This window comes from Protopterus annectens, chromosome 6.part1 (assembly GCF_019279795.1).
Source record: "Protopterus annectens isolate FY-2018-M chromosome 6.part1, PAN1.0, whole genome shotgun sequence".
Classification (NCBI taxonomy): Eukaryota; Metazoa; Chordata; order Ceratodontiformes; family Protopteridae; genus Protopterus; species Protopterus annectens.
This window is the reverse complement of record NC_056738.1, coordinates 35,752,358-35,774,226: the sequence shown is the minus strand read 5'-3', so window position 1 is coordinate 35,774,226 and position 21,869 is coordinate 35,752,358. Positions and strand designations below refer to the sequence as shown.

At 39.1% G+C, this 21,869-nt stretch overlaps 1 protein-coding gene across 2 annotated transcripts in view; it reads right to left on the bottom strand.

Annotated features, from left to right (window-relative positions):
- Positions 1 to 21,869, bottom strand: part of IFT172 (intraflagellar transport 172) — a 3,348,311-nt gene that overhangs the window by 2,522,956 nt on the left and 803,486 nt on the right. For both annotated transcript variants that reach the window (XM_044075467.1, XM_044075468.1), the window contains exons 11-12: positions 16,607 to 16,768; positions 15,490 to 15,543 (exon numbers count right to left, since the gene is read on the bottom strand). In XM_044075467.1, the coding sequence (XP_043931402.1) occupies positions 15,490 to 15,543; positions 16,607 to 16,768 (216 nt within the window). The remainder of the gene's footprint in view (positions 1 to 15,489; positions 15,544 to 16,606; positions 16,769 to 21,869) is intronic.

Genomic DNA, 21,869 nt, shown 5'->3' with positions numbered 1-21,869 from the left:
ATACCATGACGGGAATGGACCCCATTCCTAAGTCAAAGTAGGATTAAAGTTCATGAAATTAGTATTGTTTCAATCTTTGATGTCAGCAGTAGTGCTCTTCATAGCACCCGCAATGTGCCCAGTAATTACTCCCTCTACAGTTCATATGGAGTTACATGTATTGGTAACATATCTAAATATGACTGTAAATTCTTTTATATAAGACCCGTTGCTCCTACTACTATTGGAACTGTCTGGGTATCTTTCCTCCACAATGCTCTTGTTTCTGCCTGCAGATCCTGATATTTTCTGACTTTGTGTCTGTCTGTATGCAAGACACTGTAGTCATCAGGTGTGGCAATTTCAATGATCAATGCTACTCTTACCTTCTTTTCTTGGACCACTATATCCAGTTTTCTAGCATCTATCTTTTGAATTGCTGGTAATAAATGATCCCAAGTGATGTAGACTTCTTCATTTTCTATGATGCTTTGTGGCTCATGTTTCCAGCGTTTTTTCGGCCACTTCAATACCATAATGTTTGCACAATCCCTGGTGCAACAGTCTTGCCACATTATTATGTCTTTCAGTCTACAGTCCTTCTGACATTAGTATGTCACAACCAGTAACAAGGTATGCAACTGTTTCCAATTCAGTTTTACAAAACCTACATTTGTCTGTTTCTCCCACATGTTCAATGGACTTTATAAACCAACATGTACGCAGACCACTATCTTGGGCCGCCAATATTAACCTTTCATCTCTTGGTTTGAATTTGCCTCTCCTTAACCATTCTTGTGTTTGTTCCTGATCAACATGAGGTTCTTCCAAAAGTTTTCTATAGTTGCAACTATATTTATGCTTTTTCCACATTTTTTGCCTTCTCATCTGATCCTTCACATTGTATTCTTTCTTTTGTTTTTTGGCACATTCAGTTGCTGCCTAATTTTTATCTACTTCTGGTTTGATTTCCATTCCTGAGTGATGCCAGTAAGCTTCTGCTAGATTAAGCAGAGAAGTCATCTTAGATTTATTCTCCTCATGTTTCAAAACTTTCACTACATTTGGGTCTTGTGAGGTCAGCAGATGTGTGTGGAGTCCCACAATTGCAGATCTGTACATATAACCAATTTCAAGGAGGCCCACCCTTCCTTCAGAACGGGGAATATATCATCTTAGTATGCACTGATTTTTATAAATCATTTGGCATGCATGAAGCATCCTTCTTGTTTTCTTGTCTAATATATCCAACATGTTTTGGGGCCAGTCAATCACTCCAAAACTGTAAGTTATGACAGGAAGAGCAAATTGGTTTGTAGCTTGCACTTTGTTCCTAGATGTCAGTGCTGTTTTCAGGATTAATTTAAGTCTTCTGAAATATTCCTTACTAAGTTTTGTTCGCATTTGTTTGTGTTTTATTGCTGATCCTTCATCAAGTCCCAAATATTTATACACTCCTTCTTGATTAAGCTGTTTTATAACACATTCTTGCCCCAAACTGATGTTTTCCTGGCGTTGCAGTTTTGCTGCTTTAAAGGTTGCTTTTGCACATTTATCAAGCCAAATGACATTCTTATATCATCTGAAAAAATTCTGACAACTTGCAGTTGTGCTTTCAGTTCCTCATCTGATGAGCTATACAGTTTTAAGTCATCAACAAAGAGAAGGTGAGAAGTCTTTACACTTTGTTGTTTTCTAGCAGCCAGATTATAGCCATGGCCTAATGGATTAAGGGCAAGGCGGAATAGTAACGGTGACAGAAAGTCATCCTGGAATATCCCCCTTTGTATTTTTATCCCTGGGATAACAATTTGTCCTTTATCATGGCTTAATTGCAAAGGGGTCTGTCACTGTTTCATGGTCACTGTAATGTAGTCAATGAGTGTGGGGTGTATCTTATACAATTTTAAACACTCTTTTATCCATGAATGAGGGATACGAACAAATGCTTTTTTGTAGTCAATCCATGCCATACTTAGATTCTTCCCCTTTTTACTCTCCACTATGACTTTATTTAACAGCAAATTATCCTTTCTTCCATATGACCTTCTTTTATTGCCCTTTTGTTCTACTGCCATAATTGAGTTTTCTTCTAAGTGACTATAAACTGTCGGCATCAATTCCTGTGTATAGTTTATACATTATCAGAAGGCAAGTTATGGGTCTATAATTTTTCAGGTAGTTTGCAGGTTCATTCTTAAGTAGGAGCATTGTTTTGACTGTTGCTAGCCAGGTTGGTGTCTGTTTTGGGTGCGCATATAAATAATTCTTACTCATGGCTAAATCTTCGTGCAAAGATGGTAATACTTTTAACAAGAAGTTGGGTACTGCATCTGGGCCTGGGGTTTTCCAATTAGAGGCTTTTCTTAACTTTGTTTCAATCTCTTTAGCTGTTAATTCATCCCAGTTTCATATCATGTACCTTTAAACTTCTTATTCTTTCTTTTACTTCTTTTATCCATTTAGCATTTTTATTATGTTCTACAGGATCTTCATAGATACTTCTCCAAAATGTATCTGTTTCTTCTTTTTTTGGCGGTCTTTCAATTCCTTTTATCTTATTTTCCAGTTCACTTTAAAACCTTTTTGGGTCATCAATAAATTGCTTATTTTGCACTTTTCCTTTATCTTTGTATCTTCTGAGTTTTTCTGCTTGCACTGAAATTTTTAGTTTGTTATTTGCGATAGTGCATGACAGATTCTGATCTGTTTTAATATTGCACATTGCTTTTATCACATCTATCTTTCTTAGTATTGTATTGATCTATTCCCTTTTCAATAGTCTTCTAACAGTGACACTTATTGTCTTAATTGCTTTATTATTTTCTGTATTCTATATTTCCATGATGGTATTTGATTTCTCCCCTTCCTTTCCCTCACTACCCTGTGTTCTTGTGGTAGAACTTTATCAGTTATTAATTTAGCTGCACAGTAATATATCCTGTTTACTTCTGTTATATAGCATGGATCTCTATAAACAGTCCTAATTACTGTGTTCATTTGTTTTATCAGACTTTTGACTTTTTGGGTTTTATTAACCTTCTGCAGTCTATTTCTTTTACTGATCTTGATACATCTGTCGATGTGTATTAAATCAAGCAATTCTTCTCTTAGCTCATTTTCTTCCAAACTGAGGGCACATCCCTTGTTTTCCAGTTACTGCAGCCATTCTATAGGAGGTTCTATAGCATCTTTCTTGCGTTCTGTATGAATTTGTTCATGAGTGATAACAGAGGAAAACATAAAGGTAGGGGCCACTTCTGGACTAGAGCATCCCTCGGTGACTCTCCCTGTGATGAGATCAGGGCAAAGTCTCTACTACATTTGTTGTTTAGACAGCTGACAAAGAGGTCACAGCAAGGTTGGTTCCAACAACTGAAAATTGTGTCGCTGCTGGGTTGAGGGACAACTCGTGAGGCACTATCCTGCTCAATTTGTCTGAGAGCACATTGGAAGACCCCATGATGTGCATTGCTATCAGAAAGCATTATGAAGGTATTGACCACTGTCATACCCTCATGGCTTCTCAACAAAGAGGATAAGAATGGGTTCGTCCTTATTTGTTAATGTATCATAAAACAGTCATGTGGTCAGTTGTATGGATAACACACCCATGACATGTAGGTCTTGAAATAGCTGCAACGCTACAAGAACCTCTCTCAGCTCCAATATACTGATGTGAAGATTAGCCTCTGCTGTTGACCATGTACCTTGGACCATCTTCCCTTCAAAATGCTCAACCAGAAGGGATGTGTATACGGTCAGTGTTCTGGTTGGCAGATCTGTCTGTAAAAGGCAGCCTTTGGTCATAGACAGAGATGCTATCCACCAAACAATGTCATTTTTATGGATTTGTGTAATCTGAAATTTTCCAAGTAGAGGACAAGTGGATTAAAACAACTGTACTCCTCAAGTCCATTGCAGCACTCTCATATAAAATCCTGCTAAAGGAACAGTTAAGATTGTAAATGCCATGAGTTCCAAGAGTTGTATGATTAACCTCGCTGGTGATTTATGGTGATGCAGAAATTGAAGGGCTGTTAGAAGAAGTGACCTGACCCAAGACTGGGGAAAACTGACTACATGAAGTCTGGTGTTGAAGCAGCATCCAATGAATTCTATAGGTGACATTATCCAATGAATGAGTCAGCTGACATTTTGGTAGTTTTACAGAGATTCCTAAATTTAGAAGCAACTGCAGTACATGATCCTGTGCACAAGTAGGAGATGCTCGGTGGGGAGAGTGAGCAGCCAATCCTTTAGATATGGGAAGGCTTGGATTACCAGTAGGTGCAGGTGTGGCACTATTACTGCCATAATCTTGGTGAACACACTGGGGGCTGTGGTGAGATGAAATGACAGAGCTCTGAATTGTAAATGACTGGCTCCCAGCAGGAAGTGGAGCAACCTCCTGGAGTGCTTCCCTATTTTTGTATGACAGTAAGCATCCTTGAGATCTAGAGAGCATATCCAACCATACTTCTTGTGAAAAAGCAAAATGGACTGAACTGTGACTCTCCAGAATTTTGTCTGTTTTATGATTGGCTTAGGTGATCAATATCCAAAATGTTTTTTAGGTCTCCAGTTTTCTTTTGCACTGAAAGGAATCTGGAATAGACTCTGGACTCTGACTGGTTATGGGGGACCAATTGGATTACTCTCTCTCTTTTTTTTTTTTATCAGTTTTGAAATTTTTGTGGCTGCTAAGTCTCACTTACAGGGTGGAACATCTGGGACTTTCTTCTTTTCATGGGTATGAGGGAAAAGGGAAGTGAACAGCCTCGGCACCCATGAATTCTGTTATTATCTTTTGGAAAACTTAAGGGTGTAAGGAGAGATGCCTCCGACTGCCTCCAGAGCACAGCAGTTGGGCAACTATTCAGGAGTGTTGAAAAGCTTTCTCGGAAAAAGGACCACGAAAGCCTTAATTTTGTGGTCTGTCTCTACCTCTTGGGTGTAGTCCATTAAAATTACCTCCCCTCTGCCATGGGGAGGTCTGTCACTTTGGAAGTCATGGAAAGAACTCTGATTTGTGGAACCACATCTTCTTCTCCCATCTCTAGTTTCTACAGATGTCCTTTGGTGGGTAAAGAAGTGTACTCCCAATGCAGAGAGAGTCTTGCCATCTTGGTGTGTACTTGACTTTAGGTCAAACAAGGTTGAACCATCGCAGAGGGCATTAATGAAAGATGACTTGAAACCTTCCACAAAGGCACATAGTTGCATCAAGGCGTGGGAGTGCATGGTGATACTGGTGCCAACTGGTCTGCCCAGCCCATGCTGTCAGCTGCATTCAAAAGCAGAGGCATGGCCACATTAGAAGATTGAAATGTGAACATCCACTAGCAATACCCTTGAGAGAAACTTGGAGATCTCTTAAGTCAAGTCTCTCTGGAATCTTGTCAAACTGGTAAGGTAGTTGAGCAATCTGAGGGCAAAAGTCTCTGACACATAGGTCCACTTTCCAAATCTGTCCATCACCCTAGATTCTCTGTCAGGAGGATGAACACATGAGCTTTCTTCTGAAAGCTCCTACTTTGTGGTTGCTGAAGCCACCATTATAGAACCTATCAGTGGGCCTTTACTCCAGTGCTTCTGATCCGCAGATACGAATAAGATTCTGTCTTTTTGGGAATGGGCTTCACCACATCCAGATCCTTCCATGCCCGTTCAGCCATAAGATGTATAAGGGGATCAATGGGTGGTATCATACAGGAATATGTTGTCCAGTATTAAAAGCCTCCAAGAATACTGATTTGTCAGGTGAAGGGTCTTGGGATGACCAACCCCTCCCCCCACTACATTAATTTGAGGATATCACCAAAGGTGACATCTTCAGACAGGGAGCTAGGGGAACCCTCACCTTCATCTAAGTTAGTATCTTCGGTGAAAAATGCTGGTGAACAGTCCAGCTGCTTCTGCTTGCACATCCTCTTTCTGGGAACACCTTCTGTGGGAGCATTACAGGGGTAGAGTCAGACAGAGACCTAAAACGCAAACTTCCTTGGAGGAAACTGGTACCAACTGTTCCTGTCAACTAAGATATAGAGGTGAAGACGCAGAGTGCAGATGAGGTCTGGGTGGAACCAAACAGGTTGAAGCTACCCTCTCTTTGGCAGTTGCCAAAACTCTTTTGAAAGCCTCAAAAGCCAATGCTGCTACCAATACAGAAGACTCCCTGTGTTTCAAGGCACAGTGGTGCAGCAGTCTGCATTGTCATCAGACAGCAAGAGATTCTCTGGGTTGATTCTCAGCCGGGGTGCCTTCTGTGCAGAGTCTACATGTCCTCCCTGCATTTGTGTGGGTTTTCTCCAGGTGTTCTTGTTTCCTCCCACATTACAAAGACATGCTTCTGGAGCATTGTCTCCCCAGACCTCTGTTGAAAATTGGCTCATTCCAAGTTGGATTCCCAGTAAGAGATGAAAGTTTCGGCACCGCAGAGTCCTGGCCCAGAAGCTGACCTCTGGTCTGAGATGTCCAGGGCTAAAGCTCTGAGGGGAAGGGATATCTCTGAAAACCTCAATACTGACTCACCCCTGGAAGTCAATGCTGAAGCTTTGCCTCTGAGTCTCATCTCAATCTGAAGGCATCTGGGTGTTGAGAGATATGGATACAATTGGTGTCAAGATGTAAGCAACTTCTGCACTGACAAAGATACTCTGGTTCCAGACAGTTCCAACAATCCTGAGCCTGAAGGCAGAGTAGGTATGGATTCCTGTAAGGGATGGGAGACTTGACCTGCACTCGGTACCTTTCCAGGAGATGGTATTGGAATAATGCCAAGCTGTATCTGCATCTTCAAAAACTTCCTCATCTTAGCTCTGTAAGGCTTCTAGATGAAACACAGAGTGACACTACAGAGGACGGATGTTAATATCTCCTTTACTTTAGAATGTATGACTGCAGTCTGGAACTCACGGGCCCAGTGAATAACTCGCATGGATAAGAGATCACTATCGAGTTGGAGTAGGTTCCAACCTTCCTAGAATCTTGAGACTGGGCCAAACTGAGGCAGTCAGTTCCAGAAACTGCTTTTTTTGAAGTCTTGAATAGAGATTTGCTCCTTTCCTTTTCTTACTCTTTTTCTCTCTTGTCTTTGTCTTTTTTTGGAATTCTGTTTTTCTGCTTATCATGTTTGGAAGGTGAAGATGATGATGGGGTAGCACCTATCTGTGCTAGAAGTCCCTTGAGAACCAGCTTGTCCTCTCTAGTCTGGAGCAACCTGGCACTAAAAGATGCACATAAGTGGCGCTCGATGTCAAGGTACTTAGCACCAAGACAGTAAACACACTTGGAGTGTTGATCTTATAGAAGCAACTTGTGCCCACACTCCAAAATTTTTTTTAAAAACTGTCGATTCCAACATGATAAAGCAGGCAGAAGCATAGAAAAGTTTTTTTTTTTTTTTGTTAGTTTTTAACACGTAGGTAGAGAATGATAGTGTAAGATCCTCACTATGGGAAAGGCCCCACAGGGCTTAAATGTAAACTATATGGAACAAAGAAAATCTAACTGTATAAAGACAGTCAGACTAAAAGGGGAAGTTGGTGAAATGGTAGGAAAGGAGAAGCAGTTAGATGGAAAAATAAATATTTTAACCTACTGTGAATGGAGAGCTCTCTGAGCACATCCATACTGTTCGACTGGCAAATGAGTTCTGAGTATCTAAGATGCAGCGTAGGGAATTATGGGTAGGGGAGGAGTCAGAGCTCTGATTCTGACAGCTTTGAGAATGGCACCAAGGTCAGATCCAGTTGGATCCATCAACCCACATGTTTGAACTAACAAAAATAGACAACATAGAATTCTCAGGTTTTCCCTACATGCTCTGTCCTCTAGTTCTTCCATTTCTGAAACATCCTTTCTTGAGCAGTCTCATACTTTTACAGCCTTTTCTTCATTTCAGTCTCTGATTTTTGTGGTTTTCTCAGCTCCTCGGAATATCTGTTTAAAGCTTCTTCAATTTCCAGCCTTTTGTTATTTGAGTTAATAAACTCCTTTAGTATTTCATTTATTTTCATCAGCTCTGAGCACATTTGACTTATTTTTTCCTCTAGATTACTGGAAGTCATGTCTTGCTGAACAGCTGCATGATTCTTCCCAACCAGTATTTTCTCCTCATTTTTTGTGATTAATTTTCTTTCAGGTTATGAGTTTTTTTTTTTTTTTGCTGTAATCTGAGCAGTGCACTTATTAGCCAGTTACTGAAATAAATTTACCCAAAAAGACAAATTCACCAGCTGTCTTTTCTGAGTTTCTGTTTTCACATTTGGTGAGCTGAAATTAAGCTATTATCCAGTTTGCAGCCATCTTGGAAGTCCCCAAATGCTTAACTTATGACCTAAGCTCGTGGGCATAAGGGTAAATAAGAGGACATATGCATGTAAATTCCCAGACTATCTCCAAGCTTGTAAGTTTGAAGAAGTATAAATAGCAAAAAAAATGGTTAACAAAGACAGGAAGGTAAAAAGACAGTGGTCCCCCCTCAAACCACGAGGAAAGGAAAGTTTAAGAGAAGGGAAAGGTAGGGTGGGAAGGAATACTGCAACAGCGATCAGAAGGACATCTTCTGTTAGAATAAGTTCGAACACAACTGTACAGTGTCCTTCCTTAGATCAATGTCACAATATTCCAAATTGTTGGGTGATTCCCAAAGCTTAAAAACACAGAAGGGCAGCTAAATGAGATACTGGAGAACTGCCCAGTAATCCAGACAGAACTGACCTGGGGAAGGCGGTTCTAGATTTAGAAAAAGCATCAATTCTGTAATGTTTGATAAAGGTATGCACAGTATTCTCTTGTAAGAAGCTCCTGAAGAGGCCACAGCTCTAGGAGAGTGTTCCTTTGCTTGAGACTGCAGCAATTAACCATGCTGAGAGCAGCAAAACATAATGAAAGGAGACAAACAGCTTGTTAGACTTGGGATGTCATAGTCTTATCCAACCAGAATCTGATCTTGCACAACAAGAGAATGAAGGATCCTCTCTCCCTTATTTTATGGATTAGGGAAGAAAGTGAGAAGATGTATAGCCTGATTAAAAGACAGTTCACTAACCCATTTTGGGCATGAAGGATGGAAGGCCCTCAAGAAAACCCTGTACTTATGAATAACGAGGAAGGAGGGAATGCCATAATGGCCTATAGTTTGGAGACTTGTCTAGCAGAGGTAAGGGCTACCAGAAGAATGGTTTTACAACTGCAGAATTTGACAGAAGCAAAAGGCTGCTGGCATGAAAGGAGGAAGTGTAAGTTTTTCCATCACAAAGCTGAGGTCCCAAATAGCAGAAAAGCTTTCCTAGGTGGCTTTAGGTGGAAGACACCTTTATAAAGTCTTTTACCTCTAGTCTGGATAGAATAGGAAGATTTACAGGTAGGCAAGCAGAGATAGCTAAGAAGTGTGTCTTAATGGGGGAGTACAGTACGCCATATTTCAGCAGCAAACACAAATAAGAGGGGAACATCAGGGTGTTTGATAGTACTGGGTCCTGATTATGAGAGTGACGGCAGATAGAAAATAATTTCCATTTAGTTACATATGATTTTCTGGTAGTAGGTTTGCTTGCTTCCTGGAGAAGCTAAAGCACTCACTTCAGAAAAATGACTAAAAGGGATCAGAATCCTATCATCTATAACATTAGTCTGAGGGGTGATAGGTTGAGATGAAGGCAAAGAGCCCTTCTGTTGTGTCAGCAAGTCCACAGTAAGGGGTAATGTATAGTGATGGCCCTTGGCTAGATGGTAGAGAAGGGTAAACAATGCTACCTTAATCAGAAAGGAGTCACCAGTAACATCTTTGGCTTGTCTTTTTGGATCTTTAGTAAGACCTTGGGAAGAAAAGGAAGAGGAGTGAAGGCATAAAGAAGCATCCCTTCTGAAAGGAATGATACTGCATCCATCTTCCATGCTTGGAGATGGTACATCTTGGTGCAAAACAGAAGAAGTTGCTTGTTGCCAAAGGTGGCAAACAGATCTATATATGGGACTTCCTAATTGTGAGCTACGTCTAGGAAGATCTCACAGTTCAGCATCCATCTGTGGAGACTGTCTCTTGATCTGCCTAGTATGTCTAACAGGACATTGTCCACTGAGGGAATGGATACTGTTTTTAGAGACAGGTTTGCTTTTGTGGCCTGCTGCTATGCCAAGAGAGCCAGTCTATGCAGTTTATAGGATCTGGTGCCTGTCTGCTCATTTTTGCACCACATGATGGTAGTGTTGTCTCTGAGCACTCTTAAGGGGGCTGGTTTCTAGGAGTGGGAAAAGATCTGCAGAGGCTCAATAAATGCCCACATCATCTTCAGACTGATGTGCAATGATCTTAGATTTGGTGTCCATTCTCCCTGGACCCTTAAGTTGCCTGTGCATGCTCCCCATGCCTCATCTGAGGCATCTGAGTGAAATTCTTGGAGTTGCACCTGTAGTTTGAAAGGCAGACCTGGGTTGAGATTGACTTGTGATATCCACCACAGGACTTCATTCTTTCAGCAGCATAGAAAGGGAATCAGAGTATGCAGCGAATGTGAATGTTGAGACCAGCTAGACTTCAGGTACCACTGGAACGGTTTTGACAAAATCTCACCAAGACGATACTTTATTTTAAACAGCATACATAATGGAGAATGGTAGGTTAAAAAATGAAAAAGAAGCTGGACACATAGGTCATAGGATAAAATAATGCCCAATTCTGGTGCACGCATGGGTGCTAAGACTAGAAAAAAAAGACAGCACAGAATCCTCAGTATATGGAAACATTCCTATGACAGGGTTAGGCCATGCTCGGGGGTGGGGGTGTGTGGCCTCCTTGTTGTAGAAGAAGGAAGTATTCTGTAGAATCCACAAATCTGACGGGCCAAAACAGAGCCATAAAGATGACCAAGTGGATTACTGAAGATAAGGAAGAAATTATGTATTGTTTTTATTAGACAAGAAGCCCAGAATTAAAAGGTAGACAATAGTTAGAAAGATTAAAAGAGAAACTAGAGAAAAGAAAAACTGTCAAATGCTTCAAATAAAAATTTGTATTCATTAATGCAACAAATGTAATTAATATATATATATATATATATATATGTAGCGCCAAAGAAAAGAAAACGAGACCTAGTATGGTCCAATATTTATGCAAAGGAGAAAGCTAAACTAATAAATACAAATATTTGAAGAGAAATACAGGCAAAGGCACCCAGACATGGAACATTTCACAATATACAAAATAAGAAAACAAAGGGAGAATGCAGAAATGAGGATTAGTAAGGTAGAAGATAAACAGAAAAAAGAAGTTATGTACTCACCGTAACATTCCATGTGAGTTGTCCATCTTGCCTTCATTCTGTACTGATGGGTTCGGAACCCATCCTCGGTTCCGACTCGGCCATTTACTAAAGCTCAAGGTCTCCAAATAGCTCGTGGCTAACTCCCTATCCCATGACGCTCTAGTGCCTTCCCCAGATCTTGTTTGGTGGTGAACTAATATATGTATATAAGAATTGGCCATTGTTTTTACAAGCTAAGAAGAGGGTCAAAGACTATCAGATGCCCAAATAGGAACCTCTCGATCCTCCAAAAATCATTGGTTGGGGGTAAGAGGGTGAGACGTAGGAATGAAGGTGAGATGGACAATTCACATGGAATGTTATGGTGAGTACATAATTTCTTTATGTAAAATTGTCCTATCACGCCTTCATTCTGTACTGATGGGACAGCGTCCCTAGCACCATTTTTCCTGACTGGCTCACAGGAGAACACTCTTCAGAACAGTGGACCCCAAGGAGACCCTGTCCCTGGAGGCCAAATCGACTTTGTAATGAGTGATAAAGGTATGAGGCCTTGCCCACGTTGCTGCTGCACAAATGGTATCTATAGACAATTTTGCATGAAAAGCATAAGAAGTTGAAACAGCTCTAGTAGAATGAGCTCTTATTTTGTCTGGCAGGTGCTTCTTTACTGACTAATAAGTGAATGAGATGCTATCTGACAACCATCTGGATAGAGTAGTTTTTACTACTGAAGCACCTTTTTTGTAGTCTGAAAATGATACAAAGAGTTTGTCAGTTTTTCTGAATTCTTTTGTTCTGTGCAAATAGAAATGTAACTGTCTATGAACATCAAGTTGGTGTAACATATATTCTTCCGTAGTGCCATACTTGTGGAAAAACACAGGTAGGTCTATGGATTGATTTAAGTTGTATTCTGAACACACCTTTGGTAAAAAGGAAGGGTTTGTGCGGAGTGAAACTCTGTCATTGTGGAATAGCATATACGGGGGGGGGTTTGATGGATAAAGCTTTCAACTCTGAAACCCTCCTAGCTGAAGTGATGGCCACTAGGAAAATAGTCTTCTAAGTTAAGATCTTTAAGTCACATGATGATGCAGGTTCAAAGGGGGAAGAATTATACGGGATAATACAAAATTTAGGTCCCATGGTGGAAGGGGTGGTTTTATGGATGGTCTCAACAGGTTAGTTACTCTCAGGAAAGCTTTAGAAAGTCTGTGGGACATAATATTTGGTTCTTCATTCCCAAAATGAAATTTGAAATTGCTGCTAATTGAACTCGGATAGTTGCTGCATCTGCTCCTTAATTAAAAAGCTTCACCAAGAATTCTAGAATAGAAGATAAAGGTGCTGAATAAGGGTCAATATGATTCTCTAAGGCCCAGAATGAAAATCTTTTCCATTACTAAGATATCATTTTCTCATAGACATCTTGTGAGAGAAAATGAGGATGTGTTGTACTGCAGGTGAAAAGCTTGGCTATATTTGGAAATGGAGCAGCCAAGCTGTCAAATTGTTTTCAAGTTCTATGTCAGCCCCCTCCATGTCCTGAGAGCTCACACAAGCAAAGTGAAGGAGAAACAAAACAGACAGAGCTCACAGGTAAAAGTTGGAATTATAAAATCCAATGTAGAGAATTATGAGCAGCCCAACAATCCAACCACCACATGAAGGGATGCAAAAAAATAAAGTTTAATGAGGTAAGAGCTTTCACTACAACTGTAGCTTCATCAGACTATTGATAAAAAATGCCAGAAGACTATTTAAACAATCAAACTGTGATGTCAGAAAGCAATAACCATTCAGCATTCACATAAAACAACACATCCTCTTAAACATACAATACCATAAAAATTCTGTAATAAAAGCTTAAAATCTTTCAGCTCACAAAACATAAAAACATTCAATAAAAATACAGTCTATAAAACATTAAAACTAATGGAGCAGCTTCCTAGTCTTTAAAATGGGCTTCAAAGACACGTTGCCATTTAAACCAGGAAAAGTGTCAGCTTTAAACTGAATTATCCAGCGTAACACTGCACACTCTGTTTTAGACTGATTCTAGACTTATGCCCTCTGGCATTTTTTATCAATGGTCTGATGAAGCTACAGTTGTAGTGAAAGCGCTTACCTCATTAAACTTTATTTTTTTGCATCCCTTTGTGTGGTGGTTGGATTGTTGGACTGCTCATATTCTCTACATTGGATTTTACAATTCCATCTTTTACCTGTGAGCTCTATCTGTTTTGTTTCTGCTTCACTTTGCTTGTGTGAGCTCTCAGGACATGGAGGGGGCTGACAAAGAACTTGAATACACTATTAATAATGAACTGCAGCATGATGGATTAAATGGGAATCGGTTTATGAGTGTGTAACATGTGAGCAAGAATCCCTTACTTCATATTCCTAGTGATACCAAACACAAAAAATGACGTATAACAAATAAACACCAACTGGCTGGCAGCAAGAAAAAAGGCAAAAGTGTATTTTTTACAATTTATTAGCGCTTTCGTCTGATTAAATTACCAAACTTCTTCAGATGAAACTTCTTACATTAGACAACACTTATATAATGATATTACATGAGACCACCGCAGTGGTGGTACTGCAGTAGCGTTGTCGCCTCACAGTAAGACGCTGAGACCATATTTCTTACTTATATTTACAGATATTTAAGATATAAGTGTTGTTTAATGTAAGAAGGTTCATCTGAAGAAAGCTGTCAGCCAGTTGTTTTTTATTTGATATTCCTAGTGATGCCTTGGATAAGGACTGTACTAATAACAATATACAGGTGGGCAATTTTTCTGCTACTTTTAAACAGCTTCAAAGTAAACTCTATAAATTTAAAAGACTGCAGTGGCAACACTTGCATTTTGATGCTGTTTTATTTCATAAAGTGGTGCCTCGTGGTCTGCGAATATTGACTATACCTACTTATGGAGCAGCTTATCCTGAGCTGCTAAGGAGATGGCAGTCGAATATTAACTTGAGTTTTCATTATATGCACTTGTTACTTGAGTTCTTTAAACCAGAAGAAGATACTCTGTTAGCACAGATTAAAGCCCTACAGAATGACCTGTTAATTAAGTTTACTTCTGATGTGTTTAAGAATCAACTAGATGAGCTCTATAATATTTCTGTTTATGAGCAAAGACTTTGTGAGAATGAGTTACGGCAGACTCTGTCTTATGATTTTAAGTGTTCATATTACAACGTGATATATGACAATTTAGCTCTTAAAGCTTTACGAAAATCTGATTCACTGGAAATAAGACCTGCAGACATCCAAGTGAGATACTAGGTTTGTGTGTGTATAAGTGTGCATGCAATGGGCTAACCACCAGCAATTATGCAAACTGCGTTCCCTATAACCAGCTCTGGACCTCCCCTTTGCAACATAAGTGGTGGTCTCTGTCGTCTCCACCAAGAAAATCACAATCCTCTGTCTGTGCTAGAGTGCATGCAAGCTTCTCCCTCCCTCCAGGAGATGTAAGTGGATATGGCCCTTCAGTTTTGTCCCTCCCTGCCTGGTTCCTTCAGTGCAGGAGCGGATAATCAAACCAAGTCGCCTGGGTCACAGTCAGGGATCTATATTCTGCACCACACAGCCAGGGCAATTATATACTTATTTGAAGCTGAAAAATATTAACATTTCCACTACAGTACACTGTCATCCACTCAAAATGCAAACCATCATTTAAAAATCCTATCACAGGAGTACACTAACATGGATTGTTGAAACATTATTCACATTTTACCTTCTGAGCACGCAGGCAAACATACTGCTTAACCTGTTAATGCTGAACTACTCAAAGATGCTAAATGGTAGAATACATGTAAAAGTAAAACATATAACAAGGTAAATACAGTAAACTCTCGGTTAACTGGCACCCATGGGGACTGGAAAATGCCGGATAACTGTAGTTTCTGGTTGCTTGAGAGTTTACTATTAAAAATAAGCCTAATACTATACCCTATACTATTTGTTTGGGGTGACTTGTTCTTAGGTTGGGGAGAGAGGGAATTTATTCCTATCTTCCTTTTTAAAACTCTAAAACTCTAAAAACATATGGTATGTTTCTGCGGGGGGGGGGGTGTCAAAGTGCAACACATGAAAATTGTACTGTGTTTCTCCAATTGTTTTTTTTTTCTGGTTGCTTGAGTTCTGGTTAACTGAGAGTATACTGTATACCATATTTGAAACACAGTTAATTGAAATAAACTTAAGAAAACTTACATTTTCATTTTCAAAGAAAAATTTTTCATTCCCTCCGGATCCTTGCCAAGCCACCTACAAGCATTAACAAATATGCACACATTTTGTATTAGTATGAATTAAGATTGATTTAAATTAAATGACTGCATTACAGAGTTTACTACTAATTCCAAATAAGCTTATCAAAATGTCAAATAATCAAAGGTAATTACCACTAAATACAACCTACTTAGTATTGTACATGTACGACTGCTGCATATCTAAGGCCAAACTGTATAAACATTACAAGTTCTGAAAAGTAAATTTCTCCCTTTTTATATAAAAGCACACACCATTCTAAACATGTTTCACTGGCGCTAAGTATTTTAACAAAGCCAGTAAAATTAAGCTACATGGGAAACTAAGGAATCATTACTATGCCAGTATGCAGTCCAGTCAGGGTGGCAGTACAGTGCCAATACCTCTGTAAGCAGAGCTGTTATCTACTTAGAAACAGTGTCAGTCAACCACAGAAAGCAAGTGAGCTAAATGCAACAGTGTCAGCTAAGTATGTAACAACATAATACCTTAAATTACTAAGGCAAAAGGACTACACACTGAGTCTATATCAAAATATTATGCTTCTATGCATTCATATGTCAGAACAGAATGTATAGAATTTAATGGCCATCTTCTGACCTAGATATACCATGAAATTCTTTTTTTTATATTTGCAAAGAGAATAATGCCTCAAAAGCAAGATCTTCCAGATAAGGCATTCTAGTAAAGCTGCCCATAGGCAAGGATCAAGATGCTGATGAGGACACATCTGCCACTTTAGTTTCAGTGTCATGTAGTGAAAAATAATGCCAGTCCCAATAGTAATGGTCAGGAAAGCAACCAAATGACCTGAAGGCACTTTCACTAATGTAACCATTTCAGTTATGACATAATCTCACTTTTTATTTAAATAAATAATTACAAACATCCACACACACTATTCCAAAAACTACTCCTGGCCACTGCTGGAAGAAAAAAAACTAATGAATAAATATTGGAATAACAGAATGGCTATTGGGAATCATCTGTTGATTTGTGTTATGCAAAGGTACAAGGCATAATCTTTTTGATAGAAAAAAGTACTGAAATCAGAACTTACCTCACTTAATTTGCTGGTGTAAAGATCTCCAAGTAGTAAGGTATCAGATGTGCGGGCTACCAGATACCTGTCCTTTCCCATTATTTTAACTTCATCGATCTCATAACCATAATGAGACTTCAGCACCACTCGCATCCCAGATGACAAGTTTTTCACTATCACCTGGAAGAAGAACAAAGATTCACAATTGTGCTCTCCCAGTTTATAACCAACAGCAGAAATAGCTACCTATCATAACCACTGATCGTGCCATGCATCCAACAAAAGGGAATTCTAGTCATACAGTAAACAAAAGGAGACAGTGGGAATCAATTCAATGTCTACAGGAACTGACTTATTGCTGTATCATATTAATGTATATTGTTGGCCAGTGAAACAAATGGCATGAAAAAAATATCAAAATCTAAGAGAAGAGGGGACTGCTCAAAAGGGTCTTGATCTGGAAGGACAAAAAGAAAAAAAAAAGAACATGGTCAGGAATAAATACTGAAAAAACAGTATCCGACCTGGTCAGCCATATAGAATAAGATTTTCTCCACTCTCTTATTGTTTCACTTGCTCTCAGCTTTTATTATGGAATGAAACATTAGGCAAATATATTCTTTGTAAGAATTGCAATGAATAACACAGATGGACATAAACAAAAGTAAAAAATGCATTTCCCAGTGAGCTATGGCAAGGTCACCTGCTATGCATCTGTCACATGCAACCAGCAGGATCTCTAAATTCTACAATCATGTCTACTTCTGCCTTATTCAGACCAATGTTCTTACCAATCTAGAATGTACTACATTACCGTCAACACATATTTTTCATGTCATAGATCTCATGAAACATTTGCAGATCTCTGAGTGCCACTATAATGTAGTGTTCCATGTAAAAACATAACTGAATATGGCTAATTTCAAGGATTCTGCCTTCTACAAGGACTGTGTAGGTGCCCATTGCAGTAAGGATATTTCTTCTCTATCATTTTTCTCCCTGTTAGTTATTTCTTTGTGGTCCCTCTGTCACCTTGTCTTTCATCATTTTGTCATCATTAAAAATGTGCTATTGTCATGTCAAGTGCTCATTTTGCAGAATGGATTTTTATGAAAAATCCTGTTGCAACATGAACATTCTGCACAGTGGCATGTTCTACAATGGATACCAAACAAGAGGTGACAAAGAAGACAAAAGGTCTACTTTGCCTGGAAGCCAAGAGAAGTTTGCCTATTTGTCACCTTAGTAACTTCATTTCAAAAAAGTGGTGTCCCACTAAACTGCCCTTGAAGGTTCCATGACAATAGCTCTTTTGCTGTAATAACACAGTTCCATCATTGATGGTAAAGCCCAATTCCGCAAAGAAAAAGGGTCATGCTCTTCATGTCCAAGCAGAAGGGTGGTATTTAGGTATGGAATAAATGCAGTGGCAAAGCTTTGCAGGCCACTCCATATGGTCACAGTAATCACTTGATTAGTACTGTTCCTATGTTTCTACATTTCTGTGATATTTTGTATGGTAGTCAGAATTTGAGTATATGGTACTTGAGTGAAACAGGAAGTAGAAATGGCTCACCACCACTCAAGGAAAGAAGCCAGTGATCACCTTTATATTTTATTAAAATTACAGTCCAGTCCAGTAGTTAATCCATAATGTAGTCCCACAATACAGGTAAAATAAGAACACACTGGATTCAATAAAATCTGGATAGCAGCAAACACAAAGCATGAAGTGCAGACTTCTCTGGCTCTTCATGCTTTACAGAGTATATCCCTACTTCACATATCCCATCTTTAAACAATATAATTACAAACAATTAACCAATCACAAATTTAAATTAATTAAAGAAAACATTTCCAATGACATTCTCGATTCATGCCATACGGAATTAAAGTGTTAAAATATAAAGGTAATCACTGTCTTCTTTCCTTGTGTGGTGGTGAGCTTTTTTGTTTCGAGTTTGTGGTGAGGTAGGAAATAGAAATGTTTCCTTTTCTTTAAACTAAGCCTTGGTTGTGATCGGAAATTTGGGGTATGAATAAGGAGAAAAGCTTCAATAAGATTCATTTTATTACCTAAGCTTCTTGAATTTAAGTGAAAAACAGAAAAATATTTTTTTCAGTTTCCTGATAAATATGTGGTGTGCTTATATTACAGACTGATGGCCCAGATTCATTCTGATGCCTCCTGAGCAAATACTTTTGATAAGTTTAGTAAAAATAGAAATTATATTTATGTCAGGTTTAGTTTCATATTCTTGGTAGTGAGGAACATTACATTTATGCCAGGTTTTAAGTGACTTTTTAAGTGATTTATGTACAGTTTTTTTGCAGTGTTTACATATTTAGTGGTAAAAAAAATATATATGTTGAGAAATATGGTCTAATATTTGTTGAGAGGGCATTATCACTTTGTCTGGACCAACATATGCTGACATACTTAAGAGTGTATGTGGTATCAGCAAAGGTAGGATTTGGTATGCTGTGGTTTGCCGGTTCACTCTCGATGAGGACAAGAGGCATAACAAGCAAGCATAAAATTAGAGTAGCACTTTGGAGAATAGTAGAAAGGTAAGAGAAGGTCCTTTCTTCCACCAGAGGCTATTCATGAAGCTGTTTAGTGTACTGCTGAAGGTGTATGTGGTCCTTTGCTGCCCCCAAGAAAATGAAATACCATAGGGTGCAATCACAGAGAAGAGAGAGTTAGGACTCTGGTGCCACTAAGGCTAGAACTAGTAAAGAATGCAACAGAATAATGCAATAAAAGGAGGAAAAGAGAACGGTGGATGGCCTGCAACATATGAAGGGGACTGGTGCTGCCACCCCAGGTTACCATTAGTGTAAGGTAGGATGAACTGGAAGAGAGGTACTGTAAGGCATAATGAATGGAAGGAGAAAAAGAGAAAGGAAAGAGGAACAATGTAGTCTCTGCTGCCACCAAGGACTGTAGTATAAGAAGAAAGTAACTGAAAGAAGAGGAGGGAGCATTTGCTTTCACCAAAGACAGTATTAAAGGAAGGAAACTAGAAGAAATTGTGATAGTCTCAGTTGTAGTCAAGAACTGTAATGTAAAAAGGAAGAATACGGAGGAAAAGGAGATAGTTAACCAGATACTACAACATAAACAGGACAGAGTTGGAAAGGTGGGGAAAGTGGTGAATAGTGATGGAGATAAACAGAGGAATGATGTGGAGATGAGTGAAAGAAAGATAAGGTACGTATGTATTAGCAGGGGTATACATTAATGTTGTTCTTCTTGTTCTTCTTCTTCTTTCGGCTTTTCCCGGCTAGGGGTCGCCACAGCAGAACTCCTGTCCGCTAATGATTGGCAAGCAACTAAAAAATCAAAATAAGTACTAAAATGGATGAGAAGTTTATAAATTCATGAAATCCTCACACACAGAACCCCCTAGCACCCCACAAAGTACTACAAAGGGGATTTTGCCATTATTTAAGACTTAAGAGTGAGATCGTGCTGCCAGAGCCAAGATAGGCCTTAACTGCCACCAAGGCTGGGGGTGAGTGTAATAAAAGAGGGGAAAGACAAGCCTTTCCTGCCAGCAAAGATTAAAGGAAATAAAGGGTGTAAACTAAGAGAGGGAAGGGAGTGAAATGAAGAAAAGATGTGCCAGTAAATTAAACAGAGTGATAGTTAGGCATTAAAAGAGGTTCTTGCTATACGAATAAGACTTTGCTGCCACCACAGACAAGGTAGTATGACAGGACAGTGAGAAAGATTCATTTGCTGCCTAAAGGGTAGATATGTTAAAGTGTGCAACTAAAGCATGAAGACACGGACTGGGGAGACAGTTAGCCAGAAACCATTGGGGATGCTGCCACCATACATTGCAGGGGGAAATAAGCTGTACAAGCAGTATTTTGCATAACAAATGGAAGGAGACCAACAGCTGGTAGCATTAGGTATAGTAAATTAAAGAAGAGTGAAAGAAAGGAGAGAAGAAGGAAAAAACTCTAACACAAGACAGTATATGATGTTAAGAAAAGAAACTAGGCAGATGGTGTGAAGCCAACAGTGGTGAAGGAATTTAGGGAAAAAATGGAAATAAATAGAAGGCATCACACTGACAGATAAGATACGAGAATAAAACCCTTCTTGTTGTCAGAGACTAAAATCATTATTATGTAGAGCGCAGGTAAAGATATGGATGGGCCATTATCAGAAAGGTTCTTAGTGGTTTACAGTGTAATAAAAGAGTGGAAAGGGGAAGTGAGACTTAAATTGAAGAAAATAGCAGAGGATCAGTTCTGCTAAAAAGGCTCTTCATGCATCTACAAGTTAAAAGAAATACAGAGTGCAGTACTGCAAGAATAAGTGGGGCTGCTCTGTGCTACCACTGTAGGTAGTAGTTTTAAAAAAGAGGGAAGAGGTAAACATAGAAGGTAGCTATTGAGTAACAAAGTGATCTTGTGAGCCCAGCATGGGATATTAGATTGTAGGAGTGTATAACATTAGAGGAACCTGGGAAGAATGACAGATATTTTGAGCTAACTATAAAGACTATACTAATAAGGACATGAATAACTAATAAGGAAAGTAATTAAAGCATACATGAGTAATGGTGGTGGGAAGAGTTTGTTATGCTGTGGAGACTATATGTCAGGGATATACTCTGTGGCTGGGAACTGATGGGTGAAAAGCTTATAAGTAGGGAATGGGTAAAGATGATTGGAGAAGTGGATGTGGTATATTTTGGCAGTAGCTACAAGGTAGGATATGTGTGATGTGGCATAAGTCAATTGCTTAGTCTATAATGTGCAATGTGGGAAATGCTTTGTAATGTTATGGTAGCTGGTATTTGGTAGGATATATATGATGTAGTGTAAAGCCTAGCAGTTTCACTACATCATATGACTATTGGGTGATTGGCTGAATGACAACAGATCTAACGATATGGGAGTGGGCAGGAACGGGATGTAGAGTGAGGAAAAAAATGAAGTGGAGCAGAAGTGGGGCCTAGACCGGCTTCTATAGATGCAATCTATAAGGTCAAACACAACAGATATCCCAGCCATAGTACAAACTCTGCAAGGGCAAAATATATATAGCAAACAGAGACCAAATACAGCACTTAGAAGTATCTGCCACTAAAACAGACTGCAAAAAAACAGGAATGCCATTCTCACCGGTAAAAAAAAGGTTAAATATCACTCATAAGCACCAAAGGTTCTGCCAGGAAGAAAAATCAGTCCAAATGAGGGAATATATGTCCATTTGCTGAATAGCAGGACAGACATCAGTAAGTGATTTATTTTATTTTTT